This window comes from Pleurodeles waltl, chromosome 1_2 (genome assembly GCF_031143425.1).
Source record: "Pleurodeles waltl isolate 20211129_DDA chromosome 1_2, aPleWal1.hap1.20221129, whole genome shotgun sequence".
Taxonomy (NCBI): domain Eukaryota; kingdom Metazoa; phylum Chordata; class Amphibia; order Caudata; family Salamandridae; genus Pleurodeles; species Pleurodeles waltl.
Window position 1 is genome coordinate 832,641,949 of NC_090437.1, and position 14,498 is coordinate 832,656,446.

General features: G+C 42.8%; 1 protein-coding gene across 1 annotated transcript in view; it reads right to left on the bottom strand.

Annotated features, from left to right (window-relative positions):
* The window catches only part of FBXO8 (F-box protein 8), a 109,583-nt gene that overhangs the window by 56,483 nt on the left and 38,602 nt on the right, over positions 1-14,498 (bottom strand). Inside the window, exons 3-4 of the mRNA XM_069244556.1 lie at positions 12,673-13,009; positions 3,918-4,044 (exon numbers count right to left, since the gene is read on the bottom strand). Coding sequence (XP_069100657.1) covers positions 3,918-4,044; positions 12,673-13,001 — 456 coding nt within the window. The 5' untranslated portion in view covers positions 13,002-13,009. The remainder of the gene's footprint in view (positions 1-3,917; positions 4,045-12,672; positions 13,010-14,498) is intronic.

Sequence of the window (14,498 nt, forward strand, 5' to 3'; positions counted from 1 at the left end):
GTCATGGCGCAAAATTATTTTGCGTTCAGTCTCCCACACCACCCTAACCCAAAGTCCTGTCCTGAACCTCGCCTCACCATAACCACCAAACTGACCAAGCCCCATATTGATCTCTTTGATGCACCAATCCACAATTGTGATCTTGCACATGAGGTTGATGGTTCTTGACTTAGAAAGGCCCGGGGCTCAATAGTGGTGGGATATACATCGCCCTTCTGCTGCTCCATTAACAGTACAGGTAATGTCAAGCTCAAGAGCACTCTGCTCAATTTTCTGAACTGATTGCTCTCACACATGCGTGTATTCTTGGTACTATATTAGACTAAAAGTATGCTTTCGGAGTGGTACCCAATTTTGGCCTTTTCTGTAGGCAATGCTGTTTTCGCAGCGCTAAGGGGACCACGATTAGTAACAGTGCTAGACCTGACAGACTTAGGGTGGTCACCCCTAACTTCTTGCCTGCCTCCCTACACTTTTTTGAAACAGTTTTTGCTGGTTTTAGGACTCTGCGCACTTTAGCACTGGTTAGCAGTGGTAAAGTGCAAATGCTCTCCCTCTTAAAACATGGTGACATTGGTTCATCCCCAATTGGCTTATTTAATCTACTTGTAAGACCCCGGTAAAGTGCACTACAGGTGCCCTGGGACTGTAGATTAAATGCTACTAGTGGGCCTGCAGCACTGATTGTGCCACCCACATAAGTAGCCTCTTAACCATGCCTCAGGCCTGCCATTGCAAGGTCTGTGTGTGCAGTTTCACTTGGCATTTAAAAGTACTTGCCAAGCCTTAAACTCCCCTTTTTCTACATATAAGTCACCCCTAAGGTAGGCCCGAGGTGACCCACAGGGCAGGGTGCTATGTAGATAAAAGGCAGGACACGTACCTGTGCAGTTTATATGTCCTGGTAGTGTAAAACTCCTACATTCGTTTTTACACTGCTGTGAGGCCTGCACCTTTCAAAGGATAACATTAGGGCTACCCTCATATACTGTTTGAGTGGTAAATTCGGACATGAAAGGAGTGGTCATATTTAGTATGGCCAGAATGCTAGTACAAAGTACTGCTGACTGGTGAAGTTGGATTTAATATTACTATTTTAGAAAGGCCACTTTTAGAAAGTTAGCATTTCTCTGTACTTAAAACGTTCTGTGCCTTACAATCCACATTTGGCTGGGTTAGTTGAAAGCTCCCTTGTGCATTCCACTCAGAAAAACCCCAAACACAGTATACTCAGTCACCCCTGCACACATCTGCATACTGAATGGGTCTTCCTGGGCAGGGAGTGTGGAGGGCCTGACACTGACATGTCAAAGGACAGTAGCCTGCCCTCATACAATGGGCTGCCACATCCCCTACTGGGGCCCTGGCAGACAGGATGGAACTGAAAGGGGAACGTGTGCACTTCTAAGCCACTCTTTGAAGTCTCCCCCACTTCAAAGGCTCATTTGGCTATTTAAACAGGGTCTCTGACCCTACCAACTCAGACACTTCTGGAAAAGATACCACTGGAGAAGAATCCCTGAACCAGAACCTGCAAGCTGCTAAGAGGAACTGCCTGGCTGCCCAAAGGACTCACCTGACTGCTTTTCTGCAAAGGACTGCTGCCCTGCTGCCTTGCTGCCCTCTGGCCCTGCTGAGAAGTGCTCTCCAAGGGCTTGGATAGACCTTGCCTCCTGTTCCTTGAAGTCTCAGAACCAAAAAGACTTCATCCTGCAAAAGAGCTCTTCGTGCGGCGACAAATCAATGCACAGCTTGCAAGAAACGATGCACAGCCTGCATCGCGGTGAGAAAATCACAGCATGCCGAACCGGAAGAACACAGCCCGGCTTCCTGAAGTGGAGATCGACGCAGCTCCAGCACTGCGATGGGAACTTAGACGTACAACCCCTGGAATCGATGCAAAGCCGAGCCAGAACGAGGCAGCCCAACTTCCTGAAAGGAATTGACGGAAGTGCCAGCTGTGCAGCAGAAATTTCCATGCATCGCCAACTGGATCGACCCAGCACCTGTGACTTCGTCCTGCACACCCAGGATTTTAACGCAGTTACCGGGGTGTGCAAAAACTCCACAACCCGAAGAGGGTCCCAGTCTACGTGCTAGAATTTTGACGCAAAGCATGCCCTGCGTGAAACAAAGCCTGCCCTGGTGAAATAATATCCACAGACTAGGGCATCAGTCCTGATTGCAGTCGGCACAAAGATCCAAGTGATTCAACTTCACAAAATCGGTAATTAATTGGCAATGTTTAACCCCTGACCTTTTATTGAGAAACACAAGACTACATTGGCCTTTGAATTCGAGATGCCTGATGGGTCATTCAGAGGTAGTCTAGTAAGTGGTAAGGTGCATGAACTGGAGTATAGAATTGAGCCCATTGTGGTGTATGTGTGATTGTGACAATAAGGAAGCAGCATGGCTAGCAGGGGCACACAACTTCCAGGAGATAATGGTAGCAAACAACTAAACTGACTTACAGTGCACTATTGTACAGAAAATCATTGCAGTTGTTTTTATTTTTAGCTGTATCCAATGCTGTAGATGTGACTGTGAACATCTTCCATAACCAAAAATACACTCCTGTATTGGACTGAGCTTGGACTCATTCTTTCTGAACCTGAACAGTTCCTCTTAGCTCTAGTAAGTACCACACATGGCATGATGTTCAATTAATTGGGATATTTGAGAGCTAGAGGAATGCAAGATACTATTCATGAAGCGCTTTTCATGAACATATGGGTTTCAATTTTACTGGTTTCAGAGCACTGCATGTCCATTATACTCTTCTAACACACCCTACCAAGCCATCTTCAGTAGAGTATCCAAGACTAAGTTACCACCTTCCCATAGCTTGAGAGATCTAGGATATTTGTAAAAATACGTTCCACAAAAATGCAGAATTTGTTTACTAAACAGTAACTATTGTGTATGTGGTGGGTATTACTTACAAGTACCATTCAAAAGAAATAAATACAAAGTTACTGCAACAATCTGTCAGCTGGCTGACTTTTGAATGCTACTGGTTAGCTGATCTCAATATATTGGTCAGTGAATGAATGTACAGACTGTAAAATGGCTCCTGTAGGCAGTGAGACAACAAAGAATGAGATGTCCAATAAATAATAGAGGGGTTGTTTTTGTAGGTGTGGTCTATCCTTGGTTTTGCAATATGCTATTATGGCTGTAAAAGGATGAAGTGTCTGCTATGGAATAACGTAGCTTTTTTTTGCGTTTGCTCTAATTCAGAACTGGCTTGGGCCCACCTAGCTATCTCTTATCTGTCGTGGCCCAATCCTATCTCAAACAGTGTGGTTAAACATCCCCCCTACAGGCTCCATAAGCATAGCACTTCTGAATTAAGTAGTGCCATGAGGAATCAGGGTTATGCATTCAGGGGTGCCACACACCACTAGCCAATCTACAGAGGATAAACGAGATGAGCCAGTGGACTATGTGAAAATAAGACAACAGGTCAAATCACGAAGTATGTGGTGTAGTGCCCATTACAAGAAGGTGATAGGGATAGTTGCAGTGGCAAAGGGTGGATACAGAGCGATCAGGTAACCAAAGGTATGTTGGCATTTTTCACATGAACATCATCTGCAATACATGGTGGTTCAATTGTGTAAGGAACCCCACAGGAAGCTGAGCTTTATTTATTAATGTTTGTAGAGAAGAAACTGGAGTGCGAACAGCAACAAGGATAACCAGTGATTTTATCTGCCCCGAAAAAGACACACTATTTTAGCGTTAACTTGGTTCCAGTGCTTCATTTATAAAGCTAGTCCGCTTGTGTGGGACTTCATCTGCTAGACATAATTCAAGCATCTCAAAGCCACCTGACAGACAAAATGTATACAATATACTTAACATATTTATTAATAATAACTGAAAATATGAATGAATGGATAACAACATACCTCATTGGGGTTGGCATTGAAGGTTAGGCTGCCTTCATCCAGCCACATGTAGAGCTTTCTAAATGAAAAGCCTGGGGGTGGTCTCTTTTTGTAAATTGAACAGTGGCCCCATGTTGATTTACATAACCTATAAAAAAAACAACACTGCACAACAATTCAAGATAAGGTAACAATAGGCAAACTTCGATTAACATAATGACAATGTTGAATGCTAATAATAGAAAATTGCTGCGCTTTGTTGTTTTCTATAATCAATGACATAAGTATGACATGCTGATTTGACTCAGGATAAAGGAAGTTGATGCAGCCATACAGATCAGGCAAGGTATTGGACCACATGGCTGTGGTGTATACAACTTTACTTCCACAGTTCTCGGTCATGGGGGAGAACCACTGGAAAGGGGATACAGGTCTGCTTAGGAGCCAACATCCTAATGCTCCCTTTAATACTTTTATTTTTATTTTTCTATAGTGCACTATTACCCCATGGCTCTTATAAACAACGCTCGCAGCAAGCCATTATGGAAGATGCTGGAAGTACAGAGGAATCCACCCTAAGTCGGAGCTCCATATGTCACCTGCCCACACTACAACGCTAAGAAATGACACCAGAGTGCATGTGGAACCCCAGAAGTAGTTTCAATGTTGTCTCGTGTGGTTCCAGAATAAGACTGAGCTAATCTTATCTTGCGTTGGATCACACCATGTCATCATGATTATTATTGTTAAGAAAAAAAAATCAAAGCAATTGGGGCTTGCTCTCTTGAGTGCTTATCTGGGTTCCCCTGGGAGACCTTGCCCCACTAGATAACCAAGGGTTATATTTATTTTTTATATTTGCATTTAAGAAAGGGAAAGGGTAGTGCAAGTGCGACACAAAGATTTTTAAAAAACTTAAACCTAGTAAGGGTGGGGGAGAAGATAGTGGGCCATGACCTATGAAAAACACGAGTCCACCCAAATCTCACATACTCCAAGATCACAAGTTGTATTCAAGAAACAGGAACTGCTTTTTCTAGGATCATATCATGTTTCACTATGGTTAGTTCCTATGAGAGATGAGACTAAAGTAGAGCAATCCCTAATATTACCTTTTTAGATTTGTTGGGGTCAATTCATAAGGGGTATTTAAAAGTATGCAAAGTAGTGCTATATTAATACTCCTCTCCTATAGAGTCGGAATTCCTCCCACTTTAGAGATCCAGTTCACAGCAGTTAAGAACAAAGATCTTTGATCGACAAAGCTTGTACTCTCCAGTGAGGAGTATTTTTGGACTGTGGACTTATCAGACAAACTGGATGGAAAACTAAACCGCACATGGAAGATAGGTTTATCTAACGCTTGCTCTTCCGAGACTCCGCACAGCCATCTTTCATAAGCTTTACTCATGTGGTCATAGAGACTGCATGAAAAATCAACACACAAAATGCCTCTAAGAAAGTGTTCAATTAACTATATCTGGCAGCTGGAATCTTGTTCTGAGCCAAAAGTAATTTAAAGAATCAAAAGCACTTATATAATGTAACTGTTCTTTTGTAAAGGTTTCTGACACAAATTCGGTCTGATTCACACTATATGAAACTACAAACAAATAAATACATCACCCACCACTGGCTTCGCTAAGCTGTCATGTTTTAAAATATGTACTGTACTGTTAGCAGGTCTGGTTCTAAAGGGTGATCCAGGCCCACCCAAGGAACATCCCTGGCCCGCCCAAAGCCATTCAGAACTAAAAACCAGCTTTTATTCTTTGCTTCGTAATGTTTCACATAGGCCTGCAGCATCACAGGCTCTGCCTAATCATTTAATTCAATGATTAACACCACTGACTCTGAGCTACTTTCAGGCCTGGGGATTGATTTGAAATAAAGTTGGCGGTCAACAGAGTTGATAATTCCTATTCTTCACAGAGTAATGAATTACGTTACTGGTTGACTAGGATGTGAGCCCTGGTCAAGCAGCAGCCACAATCCTATTAAGGATAAGGCACAAGCAAACCCCAGATTAACCGGTGCTCAACCCTGGTGTAGCTTAGGAGAGAGGAGTCAGGCATCACTTAGAGACGATGTGTCACATATATGTGCTATACTTCAAACAGTAATTAAGTGAAAACACCACAGGAAAAAGAAACCCAAACCAGATTAGAAAAATAGAGCTTAATTTAACAAATAACACAAGACCAAAATGACAATTTTTAAGGAATAAAGTGTGAAATGGTGTCTTAAGAATAAAGTAAAGTATCTGGTTTCAATAGACCAGGTCAAGTCAAATATTCAGGCTGACCGTGATGGTGTGCGGATGGCATACAGTCCCAGATTAGTCCTGTTGAAGGTTTACCTTCTTAAGTTTTATGGCAAAAGTCCTGTTAACGCTGTTAAGGATCACAGGGTGCAAGTAGAGCATTGAGGGCAATGGTCGGTGTTGCGCGATGAGCAAGACGTGCATCGCATACTAGTGCTTCTCATCAGCAGTCCTTCACGGGTGATCGATGCTTGATGTGTGAAGAACAGGCTGTCGTCTGCTCACACTGAATTTCAGTGCCGGCAGCGTGGTCTCGCTGTGCACGGGCCCCTTTGATATCAGAAAGTGCCCAAAAGCTGAATTTTAAGAGCCCATGAGCAACACCATGGGTCCAGGATCTGAGGGGCGCCACTTGGGGGTCAGGAACTCACTGTAGCTGGGTCCAGAAGCTGGTTGGGGAGCCTTTTATGTCCCTGAGGCTCAGATCAGGAGGCCAGCAGACTAACCCTTTGAGTCACACTGGGGTCCTGGGTTCAAGCAGAAGGTTCAGGTCCAGTTCTTCTTCCCCAGGCAAGAGGGCAGCACGTCATCACAGCATGGCAATAGTTCCTTTAGAGCAGTAGTCCAGCAGAGTGGCAGTCCTTGAAGCAGCACAGCGGTCTTCCTTCCTGGCAGACTACCCACAGGTCCGGAAGTGTATACTGAAGAGCTGGTGCCAGAGGTCAGGTATTTATACACAGCTGTGCTTTGGAAGAGGCGAAAAGCTTCTAGCGGCATGCTTTTGAAGTGCACAGATGCCCTGCTATCCTCGCCATAGCTCCAGACTAACTACATGGGGTTTGCAGCCCTTTGTGTGGGGCAGGTCACAGGCTATTCAAGTGTAAGTGTGGCTGTGCCCAGCTCCACTCTCCCACCCTGCCAGTGATGGTCCATCCAGTCACACCTAAGCTTCCATTGAATTTGGCTGCCTAGGGGGAATACACAAAGCCGAACGGTCACCCGAGACAGCCTGTAGGCATCAAATGGCTAAGGCAAGAAAGTGTCAATGTTCTAAAAGTATAATTTTCAGAATTGCAATTTAAAATCTGACTTCACTGTAAGTTAGGATTTTAAATTGTAATTCCAGAGACACCAAACACAAACTGGTTATTACTTCCCATTTAAAAATTACACTTATAAAATGTAATAATAGGATAACTTAAATGTTAACCTATGGGAGGGAAAGGCTTGCAGTACTGAAAATCTAATTTAAGAGTTTACATTACCAGGACATATAAAACTTACAAGTACATGTCCTACTTTTTAAATACATTACAACCTGCCTTTTTGGGCTGCCCAGGGCCTACGCCAGGGGTGACTTATATCTATTAAAAAGGAAGGTTTGGGTCTGGCAAAAGGTTTATTTTTCTGGGTTGAAATGGCAGTTTAAACTGCACACACAGGCTCTGTAATGGCAGGCCTGAGTCATGTCTAAAGTGCTACTTAAGTGGGGGGCATAACCAGTGCTGAAGCCCATTTGTAGCATTTAATTTACAGGCCCTAGTCAGATGTAGAGCCACTTTACTAGGGACTTACAAGCAAATTAAATAAGCCAATTGGGTATAAGCAAATGCTATAATGTTTTAGGGAAAGAGCACAAGCACTTTAGCACTGGTTAGCAATGGTAGCTAAGGCTAGCAAAAACAAAGTCAGCAAAAACAGTAGGTCCGAAGGCAAAAAGGATGCCAGGTCTAACAAACGGGCATCTTGAACACTTTCGCTATAACAAAAGAGGCTGCAACCTCACAATCGAATGTACCTGGGAATCAAACAGTGATATGATAGACATGCTCTGCAAATGATTTTGCCTTTCCAAGAAAAGTAAATTAAAAGGTTTATTTTTGTTCCTGCTCTGGGATCACTCCTACCTTGTAGCACTATATTAAGATTAACTGGAAAAAAATAATAATAATGTTGCATCCTATCATTCAGTTAAAGAGAGAACACTTTATGCATTATTCCATTAATAATAATCATGTGTACGTAAATAGTCACTTACAACAGAATGGTGCTTGGTCCAGTGACCTATGTGTAACGCGCAAGACACTTTACTTTTGACAGACTTTATTCCCTTAACACGTGATCATAAAAGATTCATAAAACCAGTAAATATATAGAAGAAAGTTCATCAAAATAAAACTGTTGCTCTCTCCTGTGTAGCAAGTTCAATGTAGGTTGCAGTTAAGAAGCAGATCCTCGCCATTGTCAGCAACTGTAGAAATACTCAAGCAGCCCTACAGCATCTAATGTTGGCCTGTTTTAAAAAAGGTAAAATGTACAACTTTCTCAAGGAAATGTAGTATTTATAAAAAAAATTGAAGTGCAACATGCTTTGTAGGGAGAAGCTATCACAAGGACATGAGGGGAAAATTAGCAATACCCTTCACATGATAGGCCACTAGATAATGAACAGTATTCAATCTTATCCTGACTAGCAGGAACATATGATACAGATTGCTGACCGAGGTTAAGTACGGCTCAATGCCAATAGTAGTGCAAATTGTGGCTTGTGCCTGAACAGGGGGCTTACCAGCTTCTATCTGCAATCTCTTGTCTATGCAATTGGCTAAAAACATCGTCTTCAAAGTGTTCAGAAAACAAGCCTCAAATTTTCCAGGGGTGTTAAAAAGATCTTCCAGGTCCAGGCTAAAGCAAGTATTGTAGATGTACCGAATCCAGAGGATTTTCAGACAATAGTCCAGCTTTAGGAAGTCAGTAAGAATCGCCCAGTTAAAAGAGGTTTGGCTCTTTGTCCAGATCTTGAACCATAAAAGGAGTGGCTGCATCTTTATAGAATCACCAATAAAGTTTAGCCCAGTTTCAGAGTGACAAATGAAGGAGCTAGTGGGTTTTGGAACAGCCAATAACCTTTTAATCAAGCCATTCTCGATCCTCTCCAACCCAATTTGGTCACTTAATCCCAAAAGACGAGCGCTATAGCTGGGTGTTTGTACAGCATTTTGCTTTATATATATTCATAAGCTCTCTAATGGGCTTATTTCCTAGTCTGGTAGCAACATTGAAAAATGCCTCTGTTTTTTTTATAAGAGCAGCAGCCCAAATAGTATTCAGTGGACCCCAAGTACGTTTCTCATCAAATGGTATTCCAAGATAAGAGAACGTGGGAACAGTGCTAAATGTATTATTATACACTCTGAAAGCAATGCTTTCCTTCTTTCTGGATCCCAAAACAATTACATGGGTTTTTGCCTGATTGACCACAAGATCCAAACTGGCCATAAAAGTGCAAAATCAGTGAAGCAATCCCTGAAAGCCAATTGCCATCCAGGCTATCAAAACTGCGTCTTCGGCATAAATCAGGGCCGGGACGCTGCGGCTGCCTATTCACTGACAATCAACATTAAGGTCCAGTAGTTGCTCTTCTAAGCCATTCACATACAAGGAGAAGAGAAAAGGGGCCAACACGTAGCCTTGGTGTACGCCTATGGCAAGTTTAAAATGTTCAGTTGTCTCCCTTCCCGGGCCATACATCACACTGGCAGTAAACTCTATATGAAGTTCTCTCAAAAAAGTGCAATATTGATAATATTTGGCTCTATCCCAAGATCTAGCAAGATGCTCCACAGCTTGGTTCTGTTAACCGAGTCAAAAGCTGAGCTCAAAACCATAAATGCAAGATACAGCCTACACTTATTGGCCACTGCGTATTTACTTATTAGGAGACGAAAATTAAGGCACTGCTCAACTGTCCCTATACCAGGGCGAAAATCAAATTGGAGCAAATTAATTTGCTCCGGTGACCCACCTCCCCCATCCAGTCAGCCTTGTAAACTGCGCCTTCTTCAAGCATTCACTCCTGCCCCCTCTTGATTGGTCAACACGCACAGTAGAAGTGCTGGCAAGAGCAGCTGGTATGTATGACAGAGTGGATGGGACTGTGGACGAAAGAGGACCCCTGGATCCGGATGGAGGTAGCCCTGCAGAACGAGGTTCCCCAAAAGCAAGGTTCAGGTTTGTCAATGCTTCCTCGGTTTTCTCAAAGCAAGCCAGAATCTGCCCAAAGCAGACGTAAATTATGTTAGCACATATTTACAATCTACTCAACTAGATCAGGTGCTTTCTCCCCTACTTTCCTCATGTTGTTGCTACTGCAGCCCGAACATGGGCTTGGCAATGTTGAGGTCCGAGCCACTGTCTATTAGATTTGGGCCCCCCTCCACTCTCTTCCTCTTCCCCTCTTCTCCATTGATTTGCCCCAGTTAGCAGGTGTTTGGATTTGGAGTTGTGTATTCTCAAAATGACCAACGGGTTCTACAACTGATAACGCCAGGACCGATAGGACCAGTAAGAGTGTTTGGAGCACCAAGCCTCTCAACTTGCATGATTAAATCAGAGCCCTCATCAGCTGTAATTACCTTTGGATTGAGTCCGCAAACACTCTGAGTCAGGTAGGGAGGACAAGGATAGGCACTGCTCTGCCGATTCAATTCCTGTGATGATCACTCCCGCTGCCAGAAGCCATCCAAAGTAGTGCCAGATGTATGTGCCAAGACAGTAGCTTTGGGTTTTCCCATGGCAAGAGGGCATAAGAACCGTTTAGTAAAAAAAAAAACCAGGAGCAAGGAATAGATTAAGTACAAGACACAAGTATCTTTAAGTGCCGACGAAATGGGAGTGGCCCAGCCTCTTCCGGGTGAAGACAGGCCCACTCATGGCCTGGTCTTTACCCAGTCACTTGCCTCGGTGGGCCCCGCGTCACGAGTTGAGGGCAAGCACTTTACGCATGTTGTTGTGGACCCTCCTTGCAGCATCAACACCAGCAGGACCCTGAGACACGAAGTCCCGACTTGAAATGTGGCTAAAAGTCTCCCGTGTAGACGAGCGCTTTATGCACGTTTTTGTGGCCCCTCCTCGCAGCACCAACACCAGCAGGACTCTGGGACACAAAGTTTTGTGGCCAAAAGACACATTTTTGATTGCTAGCAGTGTGATGCCAGGAATTTATCCTGAGGCTGATAAAATAGTTGTCACTTGGTCAACTAATAGGAACACCTGCTGCGTACAGTACTACAAAACGGTACATTATGCAGTACCTTCTTCCACAAAAAACAAGTGATTATATATTTATTTTGAGATAAAGAAACAAAGATTCTAACAGATGTTAAAATGACATCAGCAGACGGCTACAACACATAGGGAACAGGATTTAAAAATTACTGAAACACATCGGTTGAGGTTCTTTTGCAAGGAAAACACATTATAGCACTGCAAAAATACCTTAATTATTCATAAATTATGCATGAAGGTATATTGTGTAATTGTGATCATTATTCACAATCATATTTTCATATTGTATATTACTATTATACTTTTTTATCAATAGCACCTTAAATTATGGATATATATATATCTATATCCTCTTGATAGTTTTTGTTTTTGATCTGTTGACGTATTAGTGTTTTGAGCATATGGTGGACGACATGACTTATGGTGTGTGTTGTGCTCACCATAACTGTATAATTTCAGTGGTCTCCTGCGTTTGAGCTACAAACATAACTGTTTTTTTTCAGTGAACATGTGAGTGAAAAAAGGTTATATTCTAACACACTTATTATATTATATTATAGGATTAGATAGGTGCATGTCAAATAGATACAGAACTTAATGCACCATTTGCAAAGTGATACGCTGCAGATTTGGCTTTTTAAATAAAAAACAGCAAAGGGGGCCTGTATGGCAGCAGGAACATTCTATTGTTGCATAAGACCATGATCATGCTGCACACCTTCTGTACCTTAAAGTTCTGACAAGCAGTGCCACTCCCTTCATCACAGGAATTATTGCAACAGAGAACGCAAAGTATATTGTTCATTGGGCTTTGGGTAGTGTTAATAGTTTTACCAAAAGACAGATGTCAGCTGTGTGAAATATTTCATCACCCACAAGCTTTGTTGTATTTTTTGGCCATTGCCATTCATCGTCATGGCCCACTTACATCAAAAATACGAGTGCCGGGCGTGATTGTTAAATTTACTCAAGTGCTAGATTCCTGATTAAAATTTGTGACTACAGAACCTGCACCATTTGAGCAAACATCGATTCTCTCCGAGTGCTATACACTGCCAACCTCGGCGTCACCAGTACAGCGCCCAAAGGGCCTGTCCAACTGATTCCTTTCAGTGTCTAGTTGTTCTTTACACTCGCTGCGCTGGGGCGGGGTGGTCTGCATACACTGGGGCACACAAGGTGTACCAGTAATAACAGACTGAACTCAACTGCTTTCAGGAGCACCTTTCATTTCTGCCACTAGGTGGCAGGGTAACCACAGTTTGGGAATAGGAGTGGTACGGGTTAAAGCCATTTTAATATCCCAGTAGTAAACCTTGAAGGCTGGAGGTCAGTTTGCGCAATGAACAATCAACAAACTCAAGTCAAACGCTCAAAAGGAGTCTGCATTCGGAGTGCATACACAGCAGTGAGTTCTCATGAATATCTTATCAGGCAGAAACGTACCCTTGCCAGAGTAGTTCATCATTAGCGAGGTCTTGCCACACACATGAAGCCAGGCAAAGGTCAGTTGCATTGAGATATGACAAGATGGCAAAGCTCAGCTCAGGGGGCAGCATCTCCAGGTTGATGAATCCTTGTTTTACTTTAGATCTTCGGGCTTTCAGTAGCTGATACAGATCTATTCCATTGTGCACCTGTTTGCAGTCGTTCAGGTTACTCTCATTGTTACTACTAAACCTCCGATTGTTCTCTGAATTAAAGTAACTGTTATCCATGTAACCTTCCTGCTGCAGATGATGGTTCCTTGCCACTCTCCACAACGCCTGACCCATGTGCGAGCCTGAGGAAAGATTTAAATGTAAAATTACAAATGATCAAGACAGAGGTCTTTTTTCAATGATTGTGGGCATGAACTTCAGTTTCATTTCAGTACTAGAACTACAGTAAGAGCGGCTAAAATAAGGAATCTGGAAACAATGTCACAAAATCAGGTAAGTGGTCGTAACGGCAAAGCAAACACATAAAACCCAGCAAAGACCCTTGAGTCTGCAAAGTTATCGAGTTGTCAGGATAACCTCTAGTGACCTAGGTTATTTCTAGTATGACTCACAATATACACATTTATCTTATAAATATTCATGCTGGATTTCTAAAAAAAAAAAAAAAAAAAAAAACTTGCCACTTGCCCAGTCCTCTAGGCCAAGAGGTAGCACCTCGGCTAAATGCGTGTAAATGGAGGAAAACAAAGTATTATTTATATTACATTACTAAAAATGTAAACATTCCCATTATCATATGCCCGCTTTTCAGCTCCATGTGTGCAGAACTGTTTGACTAACAACAAACTGTAGACGACTAGGAGAGGGTGGAAGTCAACTCTAACTGGAACTCAAACTCGTTTTCAAAAAGTGGGTAGAAAGGCTAAAGTTACAATGCTGCTCAAATTCTGGCCACAGGCCAAGTACATGACTTATTCTGAAAAACAAAAATGGGATCTGGAATTAATTAATTCAATATAATAGATAACACAATTGTTTGGAGGCACTTCGTGTACTCTTAAAACGTGTAATGTTGGATACTATGCCATTACCCCATGTTGGGACAGAAAAGTCCTCTGCATGGTAACTAACTTCTGCCCTTGCCCTGAGTGTCCATATGTACTGTTGTCTAGATCCCTAATGCTGATTTTTGTTGTTATGCATGGATTATGTGCGCGCGCTAGTGTCGCGTGGGCTCTCATTATCCTAAATGAGACTACTGGATTTCTAGGCAACAGGATCGTTCACAGTGTGGGGGACTGAGTCTGACCCACTTGGAAGGACTTCTGTCACCCTAAACCCGGTTTTGCTCGGGCTAACTAGCAGTGCCTCATTTCTCCCAAGGGGAAGAGATGATTGGGCAGCCGAGCGCATGAAATCTTTGGAACTTCTCAGGGAAGTCGTGGTCACTCCGGTCCAAACCAGCTCTCTCATTTACAGTATGATCTCATATACAAATGACAAAGGCAGTTTAGGTTTTATATAGTTTTTAATAAAACGACTGCATTTTAGATATTAAGGCGTGAGCCGCAATAACCAGAACCATACAACACAGTAGGATTGAAATAGTCACTAGGAGAGTGAAACATAAGACTAACGCTATCATGGTGTTTAACAATTTCTACTCTCTCTCAGCTAGTTCTATTTCGAGCACAGCATGTTAAGCTTCAAACTTGCCTTTCAGATTCCCTGGGAAGACATCAACCCTCATACCTGAGCAAAGGCCTGTGATCTGGTTCAGCATCTGCAACGAGGCAGTCAGCGTCTAGTTGTGGTTCCCTGGTCGGAATC